General features: G+C 47.7%; 1 protein-coding gene across 1 annotated transcript; it reads right to left on the bottom strand.

Annotated features, from left to right (window-relative positions):
* Positions 1-13,676: 13,676 nt before the first annotated feature.
* LOC136006623 (Wilms tumor protein 1-interacting protein homolog) lies at positions 13,677-21,040 on the bottom strand. The gene is made up of 2 exons (XM_065664626.1): positions 18,940-21,040; positions 13,677-13,711 (listed from the first exon to the last, which is right to left on the bottom strand). Exons 1-2 carry the CDS (start codon positions 20,339-20,341, stop codon positions 13,677-13,679), a joined length of 1,437 nt encoding a protein of 478 aa, XP_065520698.1. The 5' UTR covers positions 20,342-21,040.
* Positions 21,041-22,070: the final 1,030 nt, after the last annotated feature.

Here is a 22,070-nt window from a genome sequence, read left to right on the forward strand (position 1 = left end):
GTATGGGTAGGGCCCGCGCTGGGAGCTCTGCTCTGGCTGCCCCGGCGGTGGCCAGCGTAGGCACCCAGACAGAGCCGATGAGAGGGGAGGCTGCAGCGCAGAGCTCGGAGTGTAGAGGGTGCCTGCACTGGTCTGCTGAGGGAAAGGTGCACGACGGGCAGGGCTGTGCTCGGTGCTCAATGATGGAGGTCCTCCTGCAGCAGGTGGCTGAGATGCGGAATGCTATTAGCGGGCTTCAAGATGTCAGGGTAGCTGAGAGGAAGCAGGGCTGCTTGCTCCAGCCCCATACTGTGCAGGGGGCCTCAAGCTTCCTCTCCAACTCATGAAGAAAAGAAGGAGGACACCAACCCGGGAAATTAGGAATTGGTGACAAAGAAAAATAACAAAAGAAGGAGGAAAAGGACAATTAAAAGCAAGGAGCTTCCTCCTAAATCTGTTGTCCCCACGCAGAACCGCTTTGCTGTCCTGCAGGAGACTAACGAGGAAACAAACTTGCGCCACAAACAGCCGGATTATGCACGGGTTAATATCTCTACTGGCGCTACAAAGAAAAAGCGGCAGGTCGTAGTAATAGGGGACTCTACTTTGAAAGGGACGGAACCACTTGTCTGTTGGCCTGACCCCGTCTCAAGGGAGGTGTGCTGCCTACCAGAGGCACGGATCAGGGATGTTACAGAGAGGCTACCTGCTCTGGTAAGTTCCACGGACTATTACCCGCTCCTGGTGATCCATGTGGGTGCTAGGGATATAGGTAGTAGTAGACTGGGGACCATAAAGAAAGACTACAGAGCCCTGGGAGAGGTGGTTAGGGGCTCTGGTGCTCAGATAGTCTTTTCGTCAATTCTCCAGGACACAGGGAAGGACCAAGAAAAAGCTAGGAGGATTGGCCAGGTCAATAGATGGTTAAAAAGGTGGTGTCATAGTCAGGGGTTTGGGTGTCTTGAACATAGGATTGAAGTTAGTAGGCCAGGTCTACTGGGGGCTGGTGGAGCTGCTCTGGTAAAGAAGGGGAAGAACAGTTTTGGTAGGAGGCTTGCCAGACTGGTCAAGGAGGCTTTAAACTAGATGTGTTGGGGGAGGGGGGCATCATTCCATCCCAACACACCCAGTCAGTTGCCAACGCCTATAATAAATGCTTGGAACAATGTAGATATATTCCAGCTGCTCCAGCCAACGAGCCGGCTTCAATTGGAGCTCGTCTCAGATGCCTCTATACAAACGCCCATAGCATGGGGAACAAACAAGAGGAATTAGAGATGTGTGCACATCTACGGGGGTAGGATATAATAGGCATCACAGAAACATGGTGGGATGGCTCCTATGACTGGAGTGTTGGAATGGAAAGTTACAGGCTCTTTAGAAAGGACAGGCCTGGCAGGCGGGGAGGGGGACTTGCCCTTTATGTTAGGGATAGGCTGGAGAGTATGGAACTCTGTCTGGGGACAGGTGAGCAGTTTACAGAGAGTTTGTGGGTCAGGGTTAAAGGGAAAACAGCTGTGAGAGACATTACTGTGGGAATCTGTTACAGGTCGCCTGATCAAGGAGAACCTGTGGATGAAGCACTCTACAGACAGATAGGAAAAGCCTCATGCTCACAGGCCCTTGTTCTCATGGGGGATTTCAACCACCCTGACATCTGTTGGAACAATGGCACTGCACGGCACAAGCACTCCAGGACGTTCCTCAACTGTGTGGAAGACAACTTCCTTCTGCAAGTAATAGAGGAGCCGACAAGGAGAGGTGCCATGCTTGACCTTGTGCTCACCAACAGGGAAGGGCTTGTTGAGAATGTGGTACTACAGGGAAGCCTTGGATGCAGCGATCATGAGATGGTCGAATTTGAGATCCCCTGGACAGTGAGAAGAGCATGTAGCAAGCTCACTGCCCTGGACTTCAAAAGAGCAGACTTGGGCCTCTTCAGGAGCCTGCTTAGTAAGGTTCCAAGGGATATAGCCCTGGAGGGCAGGGGGGCCCAAGACTGTTGGTTTATATTCAAGGATCACCTGCTACAAGCTCAGGAGTGCTGCATCCCAACTAGAAGGAAGTGCAGCAGGAGGGCCAGGAGACCTCCTTGGATGGATAAGGAGCTGCTGAGGAAAACTCAAAGGAAAAAAGAGGCTTATAAAAAGTGGAAGCAAGGACAGGCGGCCTGGGTAGAGTACAGGGATGTTGTCCGGGAAGCTAGGGACCAGGTTAGGAAGGCTAAGGCCCAGTTAGAATTAAACATAGCCAGGGATGTTAAAGATAATAGGAAGGGATTCTACAGGTATGTAGCAAACAAAAAACAGACTAGGGACAACATAGGCCCCCTGAGGAAGCTTTTGGGAGAACTGGCTACACAGGATTTGGAGAAGGCTGAGGTTCCCAATGTCTTCTTTGCCTCGGTCTTCACTGGCAAAGGCTCTGACTGCACCACCCAGTTCTTAGAAAGTAGATGCAGGGGCTGTGAGAATGAAGACCTTGTGCCCACTGTAGGAGAGGATCTGGTTCGTGACCATCTTCAAAATCTGAACGCACACAAGTCTGTGGGACCTGATGGAATCCATCCGCGGGTCCTGAAGGAGCTGGCAAATGAAGTTGCTAAGCCACTGGCCATCATATTTGAAAAATCATGGCAGTCAGGTGAAGTGTCCGACGATTGGAAAAAGGGAAATATAACCCCCATTTTCAAGAAGGGGAAAATGGAAGACCCGGGGAATTACAGACCAGTCAGTCTCACCTCTGTGCCTGGAAAAATCTTTGAGCACATTCCCCTGGACAACATGCTAAGGCACATGAAGAACAACAAGGTGCTTGGTGACAGCCAGCATGGCTTCACTAGGGGGAAATCCTGCCTGACCAATTTGGTGGCCTTCTATGATGGGGCTACAGAATTGATGGATAAGGGTAAAGCAGTTGACGTCATCTACCTGGACTTGTGCAAAGCGTTTGACACTGTTCCACACGACATCCTTCTCTCTAAATTGGAGAGATATCAATTTGATGGATGGACCACTCGGTGGATAAAGAACTGGCTGGATGGCCGCACACAAAGAGTTGTGGTCAATGGCTCGATGTCTGGCTGGAGACCGGTAACGAGTGGTGTCCCTCAGGGATCGGTGTTGGGACCGTTCTTGTTTAACATCTTCATCGCTGACATGGACAGTGGGATTGAGTGCGCCCTCAGCAAGTTTGCCAATGACACCAAGCTGTGTGGTCCGGTTGATATGCTGGAGGGAAGGGATGCCATCCAGAGGGACCTTGACACGCTTGTGAGGTGGGCTGATGCCAACCTTATGAAGTTCAACCACGACAAGTGCAGGGTCCTACACCTGGGTCGGAGCAATCCCAGGCACAGCTACAGACTGGGCAAAGAAGAGATTCAGAGCTGCCCTGCAGAGAAGGACTTGGGGGTGCTGGTCGATGAGAAAATGAACATGAGCCGGCAGTGTGCGATCGCAGCCCAGAAAGCCAACCGTATCCTGGGCTGCATCAAAAGGAGTGTGACCAGCATGTCGAAAGTGGTGATCCTGCCCCTCTACTCTGCTCTTGTGAGACCTCACCTGGAGTATTGTGTGCAGTTCTGGTGTCCTCAACATAAAAAGGACATGGAACTGCTGGAACAAGTCCAGAGGAGGGCCACGAGGATGATCAGGGGACTGGAGCACCTCCCGTATGAAGACAGGCTGAGGAAGATGGGGCTTTTCAGCCTGGAGAAGAGAAGGCTGCATGGAGACCTCACAGCAGCCTTCCAGTACCTGAAGGGGGCCTATAGGGATGCTGGGGAGGGACTCTTTGTCAGGGACTGTAGTGACAGGACAAGGGGTAATGGGTTAAAACTTAAACAGGGGAAGTTTAAATTGGATATAAGGAAGAAATTCTTTCCTGTTAGGGTGGTGAGACACTGGAATCGGTTGCCCAGGGAGGTTGTGAGTGCTCCATCACTGGCAGTGTTCAAGGCCAGGTTAGATGAAGCCTTGTGTTGGATGGTTTAGTGAGAGGTATCCCTGTCCATGGCAGGGGGGTTGGAACTAGATGATCTTGAGGTCCTTTCCAACCCTAACTATTCTATGATTCTATAATTAGGAGCCACTATTACCTTCAAAAGAGGAGAAATCACCTTGAAAGTAAATGATCAACAGTACATAGAAATGCTAAGCCTATAACTGATCACACACCAAGCAGAAGAGAAGGTCAGGGAAGATATATTAAATCAGGTATTCCCAGGAGTATGGGCTACAAACGTACCTGGAAGGGCCAAAAATGCACCTCCGATACAGATCAAGATCAAGGAGGGAAAACAACCAGTTAGGGTTAAACAGTACCCTTTAAAGAAAGAAGATAGGGAAGGCATTTGTCCAATAATTGAAAACTTTCTACAGTTAGGATTATTAAAGGAGTGCCGATCTGATTTTAATACCCTTATCTTACCGGTCCGTAAGCCTGACAGATCTTATCGGGTGGTACAGGACTTGAGAGCTGTTAACAAAATCACTGAGGATCTCTACGCAGTGCTAGCGAATCCATATACCTTACTAACTTGCTTAACTCCAGAACTAACTTGGTTTACTGTTTTAGATCTTAAGGATGCCTTCTTTTGCCTCTCTCTCCATGAAACTAGCCAGAAAATTTTTGCATTTGAATGGGAAAACCCCAAGAGTGGGCGCAAAACTCAGCTCACATGGACGGTGTTGCCTCAGGGATTTAAGAACAGTCCCACCCTGTTCGGAGAACAACTTGCCAAAGACTTAGAGTCTTGGGAAGCTCCACCGGAGGAAGGAAGAATACTGCAGTACGTGGATGACATCCTAATTGCCACCCTGACAGAAGAAGCTTGTGTGGCTTGGACGGTAAGCCTCTTAAATTTTTTGGGACTCCGGGGATATAGGGTGTCTAAGAAAAAGGCTCAAATAGTAAGACAGAAAGTAATCTACCTGGGCTATGAAGTTAGCGCTGGACAACGAACTTTGGGACAGGAGCGCAAAGAAGCAATATGTCAAACCCCAAAACCTCAAACGATAAAAGAATTACGTACTTTTCTGGGCATGACAGGATGGTGTAGATTGTGGATTTACAACTATGGCCTGCTTGTAAAGCCTCTATATACACTCATTGCTAATGGGAGCAGAGACCTCCAGTGGACAAAGGAAGCTACGCATGCCTTCCGCCAGTCAGAGTGCTCTTATGTCAGCTCCGCCTTTAGGGCTCCCAGACGTAAGTAAACCATTCTTTCTGTTCTCCCATGAAAAACAGGGGATTGCTCTGGGAATACTAGCACAGAATCTGGGTCCATACCGACGAGCAGTTGCTTATTTCTCTAAGCAGTTAGATGCAGCAGCCAAGGGATGGCCTGGGTGTCTTAGAGCCGTCGCAGCAGTCGTGCAAAATATCCAGGAAGCACGCAAATTCACTTTGGGCCAGAAAATGACAGTACTAGTATCTCACACAGTGTCTGCCGTACTGGAAGTAAAAGGCGGGCACTGGCTTTCTCCCCAGAGATTCCTGAAATATCAAGCCATTATGGTAGAGCAAGATGATGTTGAGATAATGGTAACTAATATTGTCAATCCAGCCTCTTTCCTCAGTGGAAACGAAGGAGAGCCTATACATCATGACTGCCTGGAAACCATTGAAGCTACCTATTCTAGCCGTCCAGATTTGAAGGACACTCCTTTGAACAGCACAGAAACTTGGTTTACTGACGGGAGCAGCTTCGTCATCAGCGGAAAGCGATATGCTGGATATGCAGTTACTACCTGCAGAGAGGTAATAGAGTCTGGACCTTTACCTATAAACACTTCTGCACAGAAAGGGAAACTGATTGCTCTGACCAGAGCCCTGGAATTGGCAAAAGGAAAGACCATAAACATCTATACAGACTCAAAATATGCATTCGGAGTTGTGCATGCGCATGGTGTTATTTGGAGAGAGACAGGACTGTTAAATTCACAAATAAAAAACATTAAACATGCACAAGAAGTCTTAAGATTGTTGGAAGCAGTTCAATTACCTGGGAAAGTAGCGATTATGCATATCAAGGCACACCAGAAGGTTAGCTCCAAATTGGAAGAGGGAAATGAGCTGGCGGACAGAGAGGCAAAAGAAGCGGCAAAAGGTAGGATACCAACTGAAGGAGCACTAGTCCCTGATGGAAAGGTCTTCCTAGAAGGTAAGCCAAATTATAATAAGGAGGACCAAAAACTAATTGCAGACCAAAGCGGGATATTCAATGAAGAAGGGTGGGCTAGCACACCACAAGGAAGAGTAATTGTTCCCTCATCAGTGTTATGGTCCTTAGTAAAGAATGAACATCAAAAAACACACTGGGGAGCAGATGCCTTACATAAATATTTAATAAACAAGATTATAGGCACAAATTTATATGCTAATATCCAACAAGTAACTCACCAATGTGACCCCTGCCTTCAGACAAATCCCAAAATTACTCCCAAACCCAAAATGGGTCAAATTGGAAAGGGTAATGGACCAGGACAACAGTGGCAGATCGATTTCACGGAACTGCCTAGAAAAGGGGGGTATAGACATTTGTTAGCATTGACAGACAACTTTTCAGGTTGGCCAGAAGCCTTCCCAACTAGGAGTGCAAAGGCACGAGAAGTGACCAAAGTACTATTACAGGAAATAATACCACGCTTTGGAGTTCCAGCCACTATATCTTCAGACAGAGGACCACATTTTATTTCGAATGTAGTACAACAAATTAACAAATATTTAGGTATTGATTGGCAACTTCATACTCCCTACCACCCTCAGTCAAGTGGTCAGGTGGAAAAAATGAATCATCTAATAAAACAACAAATTGTGAAATTGGGCCAAGAAGCTAGGCTACCCTGGCCCCAGGCCCTTCCATTGGCCCTATTGAGAATTCGAACTAAACCAAGAGCACGAGAGGGACTGAGTCCCTTCGAAATTCTATATGGAAGACCATATGGAATTCAACAGGGAATGTCTCCCCAAGCGGGAGAAGAGACTATGAATGCCTATATAATAGAGTTAGGGAAGCAGCTCAGGAAAATTGAAAAACATGTGGCTGGAACCCAAAGCAGAGGATTGGATAGCCCAGTACATAATATACAGGCTGGAGACTGTGTATGTAAAATCTTTCAAACCTATAGGAGAAGAGGATCTTGAACCAAGGTGGAAAGGGCCATTCCAAGTATTACTCACTACCTTCATGGCTGTCAAAATTAAGGAGCAGAACGCCTGGATTCATCACACTCTAGTCAAAAGGGCTCCAAAGGCTCCTTGGAAAGTTACACCGAGTGGTAATGAACTGAAATTGAGACTCATATGCGTAAGATAAATGTATTACAGATAAAATGTTCAAAAATCTAATGTGCAGAATTTTAGCAAAAGTTTTATGTATGATTATATTATATCAAAAGGGGAGAGGAGCTATAAATCGTTGTTGGGACCGGTCTTGTTTAACATCTTCATCGCTGACATGGACAGTGGGATTGAGTGTGCCCTCAGCAAGTTTGCCTATGACACCAAGCTGTGTGGTCCGGTTGATATGCTGGAGGGAAGGGATGCCATCCAGAGGGACCTTGACACGCTTGTGAGGTGGGCTGATGCCAACCTTATGAAGTTCAACCACGACAAGTGCAAGGTCCTACACCTGGGTCGGAGCAATCCCAGGCACAGCTACAGACTGGGCAAAGAAGAGATTCAGAGCAGCCCTGCAGAGAAGGACTTGGGGGTGCTGGTCGATGAGAAAATGAACATGAGCTGGCAGTGTGCACTCGCAGCCCAGAAAGCCAACCGTATCCTGGGCTGCATCAAAAGGAGCCTGACCAGCAGGTCAAAAGAGGTGATCCTGCCCCTCTACTCTGCTCTTGTGAGACCTCACCTGGAATATTGTGTGCAGTTCTGGTGTCCTCAACATAAAAAAGACATGGAACTGCTGGAACAAGTCCAGAGGAGGTCCACGAGGATGATCAGGGGACTGAAGCACCTCCCGTATGAAGACAGGCTGAGGAAGTTGGGGCTGTTCAGCCTGGAGAAGAGAAGGCTGCGTGGAGACCTCATAGCAGCCTTCCAGTACCTGAAGGGGGCCTATAGGGATGCTGGGGAGGGACTCTTTGTCAGGGACTGTAGTGACAGGACAAGGGGTAATGGGTTAAAACTTAAACAGGGGAAGTTTAGATTGGATATAAGGAGGAAGTGCTTTCCTGTTAGGGTGGTGGGACGCTGGAATCGGTTGCCCAGGGAGGTTGTGAGTGCTCCATCCCTGGCGGTGTTCAAGGCCAGGTTGGGTGAAGCCTTGTGTGGGATGGTTTAGTGTGAGGTGTCCCTGTCCATGGCAGGGGGGTTGGAACTAGATGATCTTGAGGTCCTTTCCAACCCTAACTATTCTATGATTCTAAATCGGGCTACACATATCATACATGATCCAATTTGGGACCTAGCTCTCCCTGGATATACAGGGTATATGGGATCAGAATCTGAGATAAAACATCTAACCCTATCCATAGTAGTTTTCCGCGGTAATCAAACAATATACCCCTCTCCTTATGTTCCTCAGGAACAAAGAATAGTTCAAGGAACAGTGGGAGAGTTAGTCAGCATAGGGTGCCGATTGGATTGTAATAGAGACAATCTAGTATGTAAGTCAATGAAACATAAGAATATAATTACCTCCCAGAAACCAACTAAAATTAGTGTCCGTATTTCCCCGACTGACAAACAGAAGCAGGAAACAATCTGTGAAAGATAAACTGAATCAGATTGCTGGCACAATTTCACATTAGCACAGAATGTTGAGGTGGTTTGTCTATGGGCTCGTGACACGAGAGGAATATCAATGTATTTCAGAATAAATGTTAGACCTGCCACCACCCCTGCCATCTCAACAGCTACCTCCGCCAGCACTCAGACTCCCACTAAAAGCACTCAAACTTCAGGAGCCAGTACCTCAGAGCCCAAAATCTACGAAACTGGCCCATATATAATAGGCCCATATATAATAAGAAACACAGGTCAACGACAAATGATATTCAACCCAGAATGGTCCCTTAAATGAGTTGAATTACTAATGCAAACTAATATCTCTGAAATTCAACCAACCTGTTCTCCTTTCCTGAAAATGTCCTTCGAGGGATGGACAGCATGGGCACAAAAACAAACACCCTTGAAGAGCAGGAAACGGAGGGATTTGACTGGAATATTGGGAACAGGACTGGGGATCCTAAATGGGATCGATTTGGAAATACTAATGAATAAATTAGCCACCGCAACCAGAGATTTGACAATGCTTCAACAACCCTTACAGTCTTCTCTATTAGCATTAGGATCTAGTCAGTGGCAGATTTTGAAAGTATTAACAAAATGGAAAACAATTGAGGAACAGGACCAAAAGTTAATAGTAGATGCACTTGGTGTGGCCCAAGATAACGTATCCCTGGCTCTTAGCTGTATACAAGCACAACTGTGGATACAATCTGTAATCGCCTTAATTATAAGGGAAGGAAGTGAAGGGGTTTTTCCTATGGAGTTTTGAAAGGTTGTTTGGGATAATACTAACGATTTGGAAAGACAGCTTCAATCTTGGTGGACCCTGGTAAATTTCACCTATGACTCTACCACGGGCATAGCTACAGCCTTTGTGCTTACAATACGTAATGCCACAGTTTACACTATTCAACCTATTATTGCGTTAGGATTGAATTATGAGGGAACGGTACTTTATCCCTCTGAACATAGGTTGTGGGCTCAAAAGGTAAATGAGAAATGGCAGACTGTAAACTTGGAACCTTGTGTTACACGAGAACAACAAGGATTCATCTGTGAAGGCAATACCATCGAAACTATGGACATATGCCTTGATGTGGAACAGGGCATCTGCCATTTCGAAGTTCACCCAGATACAACTCAAAAGACTATGCTTGTATATATTGGCCAGGGCTGCATATGCATACGAACTATTTGTGCTTCTGTGAGAATAGACAATAACTATGAAATTGTAACTGTTAGGAATCATTCTAATTTTTGTGTTTGTAACTTTGTTAAGATTATTGGGTGTGACTTTACGTATTCAGCACCAGTTGCATCCTACCAGCTGATAAAATCCAATTACACAATGTACCACAAATTATCACCTACCCCCATTGGAATGGACCTTACGTTGGTGAAACAATTAATAAAACATCCTGACCTGATAAACATAATAAAAGAGGTCCAGGAAAATGGGAAGAAAACTTTAGTTACTGTTCATCATGACACAGAAGAAATATGTAGAGTTTTATTAAGGGTAAGACAAGACACAAGCCACCATTGGTGGGATGTACTTTTCGGATGGTCACCAACCGCAACTGGTATTCTGAATACGTTATCTCACCCCACTGTTGTTCTTTTAATATTGGTTAGTATTAGTTTTGTATTGTCTATAGGACTGTTTATTTGGAATTGGCGAATGTTACAACGTATAATGGTTCTAACCTCTTTGTCAAATGCACATGTTAAGGCATTAAAAGATAACTTCCACAAGGATTGGTCTAAGAAGAAGTTGCCTAAGAAGTAAAAGAATTTACTTATTTTATAGAAAAGGGAGGAATTGATGTGGACTATTGTACAAGGGGGGGTTAGATAATTATACAAGGGAGTTGTGCAAGGGTTAAGTTACATGGCCTACTCAATAGGTATATCACTCAGCAAAGACCTATTGTACCTTACCAAGACAGTTAGGGTTGAGAAATGATTTACTAGGGGCGGCTGCTACTTGCTAAACAATGTATATTGTTTAGCTAATGTTTCTGGTGCTTGCCGAAGCAGGATGAGGAAAAGCAAGGCTATTGATAAGAGGAAGAAATCATTACTTGGTTCCTGCTCTCTGGACCCCTAAACCGGCTGAAATTAACCTTGCGGTTTGGATGATGGCCAAACAAGCAGGGAGCATGCGCAATGACTGAAGGTGAAAAGTTCAGGACAGGACCGAGGAAGACTCGTTTACTTCATCTGAAGACCCTTGCCCACGACCACCAGGAGACATTGCACATGTGTGAAGGGCCTTTGAGCTCATTATAATACGAAGCAGGGATAGGAAATGAATATGTATAGGCGTATTATGTAACCTAATACATATGTAATACTTTAAAGGATAAATGTAGAGGAAAAGAACACTGGGCTGCACATGCCTTTGAGGAGAGATCCCCATGTGCCTCAGCTGACTACTAAAGCATACCTACTTTAGAACTTTAACAAGTTGTGGGGTTTTATCCATATATCAGTGGGCCCCATGACACTTCAGGCCATCAGGGCAGAGATGAAACATAGAGATGGACTCATGATCGAGGTGTGGACTTGGCAATGGACACTATTGCCCACGTTATTCACGAGTGTGAACACTGCACACAGCCTCTCCTGTTCTGAGAGACTGTTACAAGAGATGGAGCCTGACATCATGGAGCAGATGGACTCAGCAGCTTTATAGGGACTGGTCCATGCACTAAGATAAGAGTGCACTGAGATAAGAGTGATGGCATATTGAAAATGTGGGATCTGAGCATGACGTGAATGGTATGGAATAAGGGGTGGATACTGTCCTGGGTTCAGCAGTAGCAGTTATTTTTCTCCTTATTAGGAGCTAGTGCAGTGCTGTGTTTTGGTTTTTTGGCCTGGGAACAGTGTTGATAATGCCAATGTTTTTAGTTGCTGCTCAAATGTTTGGTCTGGCCAAGGACTTTCTGAGCCTCATGCTCTGCCAGGGAGGAGGGGAAGCCGGGAGGAAGCAGAGACAGGACACCTGACTCAAACTAGCCAAAGAAGTATTCCATACCACAGCACATCATGCCCAGGATGTAACAGGGAGTTTACCCAGAAGGGCTAGGGACTGGAAGGTTGGACGAGGTATCGGTCGGTGCTCGGCTGGGGGGAGTGGGGCAAGTTATTGGTCAGCTGGTGTTGAGGTGTTGTATTATTTCCTCTTGTTATTTCCCTTATCATTATTATTATTGGTGGTAGCAGTAGTGATTTGTGTTATACCTTAGTTACTAAACTGTTCTTATCTCAACCCGTGGGAGTTGCATTCTTTTTGATTCTCCTCTCTGTCCCTCCAGGGGTAGAGAGAGGGCAAGAAGGGGGGAAGTCAGTGGACAGGCTGTGTGGTTTATGGCTGACTTTGTTTAAACCACGACAAGGACCCATCATCATATTGCTTCTCACTTTCTGACAGTTTATTATAAGGTGGGTCCTCTTCGGCATGCATCATCTCCTCCTCTAGTGACATTCTAAAAATCTTTGCCCTCTGGACCGTCCATGATGACTTCTAGAATTCCTGGGTGACTGGGATTTTCTACTCAAGCTTGTTGTTTAATTAGTGCAGCCCACTTACTCCATGTAGCATCAGTTGCATGATCCACAAGGAAGAGCCTGCCTCTGAACATCCAGCCCAGCACAGGAGACCAGGGTGCCAGGAGCATTACCTTAAAATCAGCCAGAAAAGCTCTCCAAGACTCAATTTGGAGTTCTAGAAAGCGGGCATTTTTTATTGCAGTTCTGGGCACACACACAAAAGATTATGCAAAGGTGGGCACACATGCAAAACATTCTGCAAAGGTGAGCACACCTGTTACTTGCCAGCAGCAGCTATATATTCAGCATACTCATACCCATTTACAGCTTTTCCAGGAAATTATTATTTACTGATACATGATATTTCCAGGAGTTAACTCTATTGGCATCCTAATTAAACAAGTGCTTTCTTGATGACTGGGGGTTTCTGCAGTCACCAGTCATCTTCCTCACTGTGTTTACTGCATGACCTCAGTGCCTGCACATGCTCACAAGGTCCTAGTGCTGAGCTAGCAGTTGGTATGTCCTTGCTTATGTTCTGTTCCAGTCTCACTCGACATTGGGTGCCACTCTCACTTTAAAAACTAACATCCTTGGTCTTATTTACTGTCTCCTGCATTGCTACAAGTCCCATGATGTTTGTTCCCCTGTCAGCCAAACATTCCTTTCTCTCTGCATGCTACCAAGTTAGAAAAATTTTGTCTATTCTACTATCTAAAGACGCACACATTGTTAGCGTAAAATTTAAGCCCACATGAGGAGCTGTCATACAGTGCCAACCACTTCCGAAGTAGCTCAAACCCCTTCATAGGCTGCCAGTTGGAGTACAGCAGGCCTCAGATCCTCTGTATCTCCAACTCCAAAAGCCAAGCGGTCAACCTCAAGTCTTCCTTGGAGCTTTCTGCCAGAGGCTCCAGGTAGGACCATTCTCCCCAGCTGTGGTATAAAGCATATTGTTCACATCTTGCCCAGTCTGGACTGGTCCAAGGGCTACTGCATGAACTATCTCGCGTTTAATTTGTTCAAAGGCTAGTTATTGCTCAGGGCTCCATGTGAAATCATTCTTCTTCTGGGTCATGTGATAGAGAGGGCTTACAATCAAACTGTAATTTGGGATGTGCAATCTCCAGAACCCCACAACACGCAAGAAAGCTTGTGTTTCTTTCTTATTAGTTGGTGGAGACATTGCTGTTATCTTGTTGATCATATCTCCCATGGAGGCCCCTTGACCTTAACCTTTTTTATGGCAAAACCAGCCTTCAGAAGGATTTGGATTGTTTTCCTCCCTTTCTCAAAAACCTCTCCCACTGTATAATGTCATCAACACACAGTAATGTCAATGTATTGCAGGTTTTCTGGAGCTTGCCCCCGTTCCAGTGCAGTCTGGATCACTCCATGCCAGATGGCAGTGCTGTGTTTTCATCTGAGAAAAGGGGGGCACAAAATCACAAAATGGAATATATAAACCTTTAGAATCAGTTTTAAGTAATGTTAAGTTTGATGGCTTTGTAACAGTAGCAATGGAAAATTACTGAGGTGCATGATACATAGAAAAAAATAGAATGCAGCTACAGAACACAATGAGCATCCTTGTACAAGATAAATTGTTATAGTTGACACAGTTTTAAGACAAACAGTCTAGAAGAACAGGACACACGGATAAGGAGTATCTGGGAATGGCAAGTGTCCAGGATGGGCTACAGTTAACTAACTGATAAGTAGGAGGATAGGATTATTATGTCTCTGGTGCTAACGAACCAATTAAACTGGTATGAGCATCTACTGCGCGTGCTCCAAAGGCTGCCAGAAGTGATGAAGATTGTTGGAAGAAGTAAACGACCCTCAGAGACCACCACCACAATTCTGTACGCATGCGGGTAACTTTCTGGAAAATGATGTAATGAATGTATGCCCAGGGACTACATAAGGACAGCTTGTGTAGCAACAGGGAGACACACGTTAGGAGGAGCTATCCCCCATGTCTCCCGGCGCCGCAATAAAGAATACCTGCTTGTCAGCTTGAAAACTTTGTTGGCAAGTTTGTTCCTGGAGTTTTCTCCGCATCACATCCCTGGGGCATTCAGTTCCAAGTGTACTGGACGCCCCTCCAAGTAAAAGCCAGCTGTGGCCTGCACTCTGCTTCCAAAGGAATTGTGAAGAATGCATTGGCAATATCAGTTGTGGCATACCACTTGGCTGCCTTTGACTCCTGCTCATATTGAAGACCTATGATGTCTGGTACACTAGCGCTCAAGGGTGGTGTGACTTTGTTCAGGCCATGATAGTCTACTGTTAGTCTCTACTCTCTGTTAGACTTTTGCACTGGCCATATGGAGCTATTAAAAGGTGAGCAGGTCCTGCTGATCACTCCTTGGCTCTCCAATCTACCATTCAGCTTATGGATGGGAATCAAGGAGTCTCGGTTGGTGCAATACTGCCACCAGTACACTGTTCTGGTCATGACTGGCACTTATTCTTTGATCTTCAGTAACCCCACAACACAAGGATCCTCTGAGAGACCAGGCAAGGTAGACAGCTGCTCAATTTCCTCTGTCTCCAAAGCAGCAATACCAAAAGCCCATCGGTACCCTTTTGGGTCTTTGAAGTACCCTCTCCTGAGGTAGTCTATGCCGAAGATGCACGGAGCCTCTGGACCAGTCACAATGGGGTGCTTTTGCCATTTCCTCCCAGTCAGGCTGATTTCAGCCTCCAGTACAGTCAACTCTTGGAATCCTCCTGTCACTCCAGAAACAGAAATGGGTTCCACCCCTTGAGAGCTTGATGGCATCAGGGTACACTGTGCACCAGTATCCATTAGAGCCTTATACTTCTGTGGGACTGATGTGCCAGGCCATCTGATCCTCACAGTCCAGTAAACCCAATTGACCCTCTCCTCCACCCTGGCTGGTGACAGGGCCCCTCTAATAGCGATCATAAGAGTCTCCACTTAAGTCTCATGATAAGGAATACTTATCCCTTTCTACAAAAGTTGGAGTAAAATCAGCTCTTCATCTGGGAATCTGCTCACTGAAGACTGAAGCAAGAACTTTCTTGGGAGGACCATCCTTGACCATTGTTTTCTTCTTCAATTCACACACCCATTCCTCCAGAACTGAGGTAGGTTTTCCATCCCACTTGCTCAAATCTTCTCCATGATCCCACAGATAAAACCATAGGGTGGCCTGTGGCATGTACCCCCTACATCTCTCTCAGGAAACAGGGCACCTTCTGTTATTAGCAAAGATGCGGGTTGGTACACATGGGGAGCTGGATAGATTGTTTTTCAGTTTATTTACCTCCTGGGACAGGAGTTTTCCCACAGTTGAAATGATGGAAGGGTTGAGATTGCCTTCAAACTCTTGGAGATGGCGAGTCAATTCATCCATTGGTGGTGGTGCTGCCTCACTCCAGGTCATTGATGCCTATGAGTAGGCTTATGATGATGGCGCACTCCATGTAAGTTTCCACCACATTGGTCATGTACATTCAATTTCATATGGATTTATGGGTGCATTCCCAGCATCCAGCTTACGACAGATCATCACTAGAATGGCCAATTCCCTCAGGGACTGGATGCCTCTATCGTGGTCCACTTGGCTGAGTGACATATAATACCCTCCTTGTAGGTATACCTTTCCTTCACAGCTGCCAGGAGCCACCTCCAAAGGCGGAGGGCTCATTTCTCTTCTGCAACCACTTTGTCAATCCCCCCTTCCCTAGCAAGTGATCTCAGCTGCTTGGTTTCCCTACCTTCATGACCATCAGCCCCATTGTCCCAGCACTGGACTAACCAGGTGATGATGATGTGCTCCCCTGGAAGACAGCCGAAATTTTTCCATATATTCCACAGGTTGATTGAGGTCCAGGATCAACAAGTTACCTCTTATTCCTCTTCCCAATTCCTGTATTACTAACTCTTGTTCAGATGGCATCCCCTGTAGCACATGCATTGGGTCTTCATCTTTCTTCACTACATGGGTCACTCTTTGCGGCTCTCATTTGCTTTGCCCCTTGCTCACAGGATTAACCAATAGTGGCACAGACTGGTCCTTTGGTTCACCTGCAGTGTCTATCACTGGGGTTGGAGTGGATGCTGTGTTGTCGGTTGCTTTGCCATCACATCCAGAAACATCTTTTTCCCCTTTAAGGTGCTAGACAGTGTTGAGCAGGGTTCTGTAGGTATAGATCAAGCCCCAGTATGTTGCAGCAAGTTGTGCTGCTGTCCTGGCAATACCAGAGAGGGACACCTCTTTCACATGTTACAGTAGTTTTTCCAGACTTCACACTTGTTCAGGGGTAAAGTTCCAAAGCATTGGAGGAGCCCACTGGCCTAGACACTTGCCCATATGATCCCACACACCCTGCCACTCATGACTGTTCAGCCTTGGGGAAAATCTCCTGGTTCTCTTAGATTGTCATTTCACCTTAGACAAGACCTGAGCCTGACCCTGCTTAACTTTCAAGATCAGACAAAAAAAAAGGTGTTCTCAAGGTGGTATGGCCATGGATAAAACACATGCTGTATTCGTGGCAACATGCCGTTTCCCAGCAAAAGCAGCAGACAGGTTGCAAGGGTATCCAAAGGCCATACAAAACCTTTAGAATTGTCAAAAGCTGCTGTAAATAGCCCGGTGTGGGAGAGGAGAACATGAGGAAATGTCTCCTTCATAGGTTGACCCCCGAGGAGGGGAGAGCCCTTGCCTCCCTAAGTATAGAGGTGATAACCACGCTGAGAACGCACACCAGACCAGTTTCATGATCAACCCTTCAAGCCCCACATTAGGCACCAGAAAGAACTCAAACCAGGACAAACTGTCATGGCTTAAGCCCAGCCAGTAACTCAGAACCATGCAGCCGCTTGCTCACTCACTCAGTGTCCCCCCCTCCAAGAAGGATGGGGAGGAGAATCAAAAAAATTTAAATCCCACAAGTTGACTTAAGAACAGCCCAGCATAATACAAAACTGCTACTACTACTGCCACCAATAATAATAATAAGGGAAATAACAAGGGGAGAAAACATAAGACTATAAAAGGAAAGGGAAGAAAAAAAACAAAACACAAGTGATACACAATATAATTGCTCACCACCCACCTGACCCAGCAGCAATCCTGCCCTTCCAGGTAACTCCCCCCAGTTTATATACTGGGCTCGACACACTGTGGTATGGAATACCCCTTTGGCTAGTTTGGGTCAGGTGTCCTGTCTCTGCTTCCTCCTGGCTTCTTGTGCCCCTCCTCAGTGGCAGAGCATGAGACTGAAAAGTTCCTGATCAGAGTAAACAACCTAGCAACAACTAAAACCATCGGTGTCTTATCAGCATTGTTCTCAGACTAAAGTCAAAAACAAAGTCTGCACCAGCTACTAAGGAGACAAATAACTGTTGCAGCTGAACCCAGGACAGCCAATTTAGCCTCAGCAGGGACAGAACCCTCTCCTCACCCCAATTTTCCATCCCAGGGAGGACACCAATCCACGACAGCCTTGCAAGCTCTGACAGAAACAAAGCTACGTTTCCACCAGGTACTCCAAACATCACACAGTGATGTAGAGGGTTGACCAATGTACAGGGGGGTTGTATAAGAGGGGATGAAGGAATTTTGCCTGTTTAACAGAAAGCACTGTTTGCTAATACCTGTCAAGCTTGCCATGCAGTACCAGGACTTTTGATAAGGGCTATTGATAAGGGGGAGAAACAGTCTGATAAGGGGAAGAAATAGACTGATAAGGGGGAGGAACAGTTACTTAGTTCCAGTGAAGACAAGCTTTGTGGTCTGGACTTTGACCAGACTCCTAAAGAGCATGCGTGACGGCTAGAGGTGAAAAGTTCAGGCTCAAGGAAGACTCATTTACTTCATCTTGAAGAACCCTACTCACAAGAGGAAGGCTCATTTACTTCTTCTTGAGACCCTCACCCATGACCGGGGGGGGGGCACTGCACAGGCACAAAGGACCTTCTAGCTCATTATAATAAGAAGCGGGGATAGGACATGAATATGTATAGGCGTATTGTGCAACCTTATGAATATATATAACTTTAGAGAATAAATGTAGAGGGAAACAACACTGAGGCATGCATGCCTTTGGGGGAGCCATCCCCCATGCGTCTCAGCGCTGAATAAAAGCATACCTACTTTACAACTTTAACGAGTTGTGGAGTCTATCCGCGTATCAACAGATTTTGCTGAATAAAACACTAGAAGTGCTTCACCAGCCACACTCGTTGTCTAGAAGAGTTGTCACAGAATGGCAAATGCCAGGAGTGCTGGAGATTATCAGTGAAGCGTCAGCAGCCCAAGAGGGAGAGGCACACTAGAGTCACTGCAAGCTCCGAGAGCACAAACAGCTTCTGTAACACCTCAGACAAGCCTCCCGTCCGCACGTGGAAGGGGAAACGCCAGACGTCCTGGCAAACCGTTCGCAGACTAGACAGAAAAAAGATCACGCACCAGGAAAACGAGCTATGGTGGAAGTCTTTGAGACACCAGCTAGACAAAATTGTGGCTATACGGGCCTTCAGCAGGTACCTGGCCCGGAGCAGACCGGGCACCACACGCTTGCCTTCTCCACAGCCAAACCGGCCAGACCCCGCGCACTGCCGCCCCTCAGCCGCTCGCCCCCTCCCGCACCCCTCGCCAGCAGCTCACTCACCGAAGTACTCCTTCTTCATGTGCATCTCCAGCTCCTTCTCCAGCTCCAGCGTCAGCGCCTCCAGCCGCCTCTCCGCCTGGCTAGTGCCGTTCTCCCGGCACGGCGTCACCTGATAGGGGAGCTTGAATTTGGGTGCAGAAGCAGAACCTTTGGTCGGGCAGTAGGCGTAGGGGGACACCGCCTCGAGGGCGGCGGCCGGGTGCTGCTGGTCGTGCCGCGGCGGGGACAGGGCATAGATCTTGTGGTAGACGTCCCCCAGCTCCGGCGCGGCGCCGTCCTCCTGCAGGCCTAGCCTCAGCAGGGAGGAATGGGGCGAAGGCAGCTGCAGCTCGGGGCAGGCAGTCATGGAGCCGCGGGAGCTCCACGAGCTTTGGCTAGAAATGCTGGAGCGGGGGCTCACCACGGCGGCGCCCGCCGCGCCGCGGCCCTCGGGGCCGCAAAGGCTGGATCGGGGACTGGCCAGGGCAAGCCCGGCGCCGCCCGCACCCTCCGGCTCACCGCTGCTGCCCGGCGGGCCGTGCTTGCAGTCCGAGTAGCTAGAGCGAGGACTGGTGGTGCAAGAGCACTGGCTAGCGGTGCTGGAGCGGCGCTGATCGTAGCCCATGCTGATTCCGCTGGTGCGGTTGCTGCTGGGTTTGCTACTGCCATCGTAACTTGCGAGGCTGGCGCGGGGACTGGAGTGCTTGCTGGTGTCGCTGTCCGTACTAGTGTAGTTGGAGTGGGGGCTGAGGGTGGCGCCGTCGTACTGCACCAGGCTGGCCCAGGGGCTGTTGTACTTCTGACTAAGTGCCATCAAGCTGGAGCACGAACTGGGGAACTTCTCGTAGGACAGCGCCGCCGCGCCGCCCGGGCTGAAGAACTTGCCATGCTCGGCGGCAGGGCCCGGCAAGTAAGCGGCCAGGCTGATTCGTGGGCTGGCCGCACCATACTTGCCGTCCGGGCCGCTGCCGGGCGCTCGCCCGCTGCCCTTGGCTACGTAGCCGCCCTCGTAGGCGCTGCCCACGGCGTAACGGTAGCCCTCAGCCGAGTAGCGCTTACCCTTGTCAGCTAAGCCACTGTAGCAGGGCAGCGCCACCTCGAAGCGAGTGCACAGCCCCTCCTCCCAGCACGGCAGCCCCGCGCACGGAGGCGGCTCAGCGGCACCGAGTGGGTCAGCAGGCGCCACGGGTGGATAGGCTTTGGCGGGGGACAGCGTGGCAGCGCCGTTCGTCTTCCGCCCCCATTGCTCCGTCGTCACGTGGGCGGCGGCAACCTGTTTGGTCTCCTCCAGGTCGGGGTGCAGTGCCAGGTCTCGGCGGTAGCCGCTGCCGTACGAAACTCCCGGGCAGGGCTCGTACAAGTATAAATTCTCCATGAACTTAGTGGCCTTCAGTACCACGTCGTTCTCCTCACACTTCTCCATACTGGGCCGGAGCCCGGCGGCGTGAGGCGGGGCAAGGACAGCGAACTCTGCGAAAGCACAGCCCAGAGTAGAAAATGAAAAAAAAAAGGCATACAAAAAAACTAAAAAATAAAAATAAAATAAAACAAATGGAGGTTAAAAAAAAAAAAAGAAAGAAACGAAACACTTCCTGTGGTCCTGGCGGGATGCAGCTTTTTGGCCAGAGAACTATTCAGCGATGACCAGATAAAACAACTCAATCCTACTTTCTAGCCTTAAATAAGTCAATGACGCGCTGCGCGGAGGAATTTGCGGTCGGCAGCTCCCTGCCCTCACCGTCCCCGGCCAACCGCCCCGAGAAGTGGCCGTGGCACATCCCGCATTCCTGGGCGGGGGGTGATAGGCGGCGGACCGGCCCGGAGGGACTTTACGGCCCAGCGAGCAGAGCACGGAAAGGTAGGGACTCCTTTGTATAGGGCAGGAATGCGAGGAAGGAGACTGGGCGCTGCGTCCCGCTGGAATGTAGCTAATACCGGAACCAAACAATGATTTTCACCGAGTTAGTCAGGAAGAAGGCGGTTATGGCACTTCTCGGCGGCTTCCCTTCTTTTCCTCCCACTTTGGCCGGCGCTTGTCGAGAGCCCTGCCCGGAGCTGACTATCGGATGGGACTGTCACCGGGAAATTGGAGACTCGCAGAAAACCCCAAGGGCAGCCGTGCACGGATGGGTTTGTCAGGGAGGCAGGCGCTGATGTTCCCGCCTTCCGGGAGGCGGCGGTGGCGCTGCTGCTGCTTCTTTTCCCTTTCTTTTGCCTGCGGGACTGAGAGCTGTGATTAGTCCAGTGCTACCAATAACTTATACGTGTGTGTAACCCTAGAGCCGGGCAGGCTTTTTGGGTTGTGAGGTTTTTTTGTTTTTTTTTTTTTTTGTTTTAGGCCGTCCTAAGACATATAATAAACATATTGTGGCCTAAAATAATCTACAAATTGACACGAGTTTAAGCAAACATGCTACTGTGTAACTCTGCAAGAGCTTCATCTGTTCATCCACTAACAAGACCCAGCACCACTTGCCACTTACATCTGTACATGCACAAAAAAGACTGTCAGAAAACAATGTCCCCAAAATGGCTACTAAACTGATACCTCCCATACTAAACCACAAACTTAATTAAACCACAAAGTTAATTTTTTTGCAACTAAGTTGAAATCCCTGACTCATTTGTGTTGATGGCAGAAATGTTGACAAAGCCCTAACGATGGGTACCTGAGCCATGTCTTTACACTACTAGGTACTGAGACAAGGAGGCACAAAGTGTAATCAGTTCTAAGTAATATTAAGTTTGATAGCTTTGTAATGGAAAATAACTGCAGTGCTTGAAGGTAGTTGACATAGTTTTAGGTCCTTAGGACCTTAGTACAAAAAGTGTAAGAAAAGCAGAATAGAAAAACAGGACCTGAGGATGAGGAGTATCTGGGACTAGCAGATATCCAGGATGGGCATAGTTAAACTAACTGATAAATGGGATAGGATAATTGCTATGTTTGTGGTGTTAATTAACCTATTAAGCTGGTGTAAATATCTACTGGGGAGTATCCCGGACTAGCAGATGTCCAGGGTGGGAGCAGTTAAACTAATTGATAAGTAGTTAGGATGATCGCTATGTCTGTAATGTTAATTAAGCTGGTGCTTCAAAGACTGACAGAAGTTATGAAGATTGTTGAGAGAAGTAAACGACCCTCAGAGACC

Source organism: Lathamus discolor, unplaced genomic scaffold, assembly GCF_037157495.1.
Source record: "Lathamus discolor isolate bLatDis1 unplaced genomic scaffold, bLatDis1.hap1 Scaffold_339, whole genome shotgun sequence".
In the NCBI taxonomy this organism is placed as follows: domain Eukaryota; kingdom Metazoa; phylum Chordata; class Aves; order Psittaciformes; family Psittacidae; genus Lathamus; species Lathamus discolor.

Excerpts from the sequence above, each read along its gene's own strand:
- LOC136006623 (XM_065664626.1), bottom strand. The coding sequence starts at position 20,341 with ATGGAGAAGTGTGAGGAGAACGACGTGGTACTGAAGGCCACTAAGTTC. Across the intron at positions 13,712-18,939 it reads CATGAAGAAGGAGTACTTCG|ATGAAAACACAGCACTGCCA; the intron begins GTGAGTGAGCTG and ends CCCTTTTCTCAG.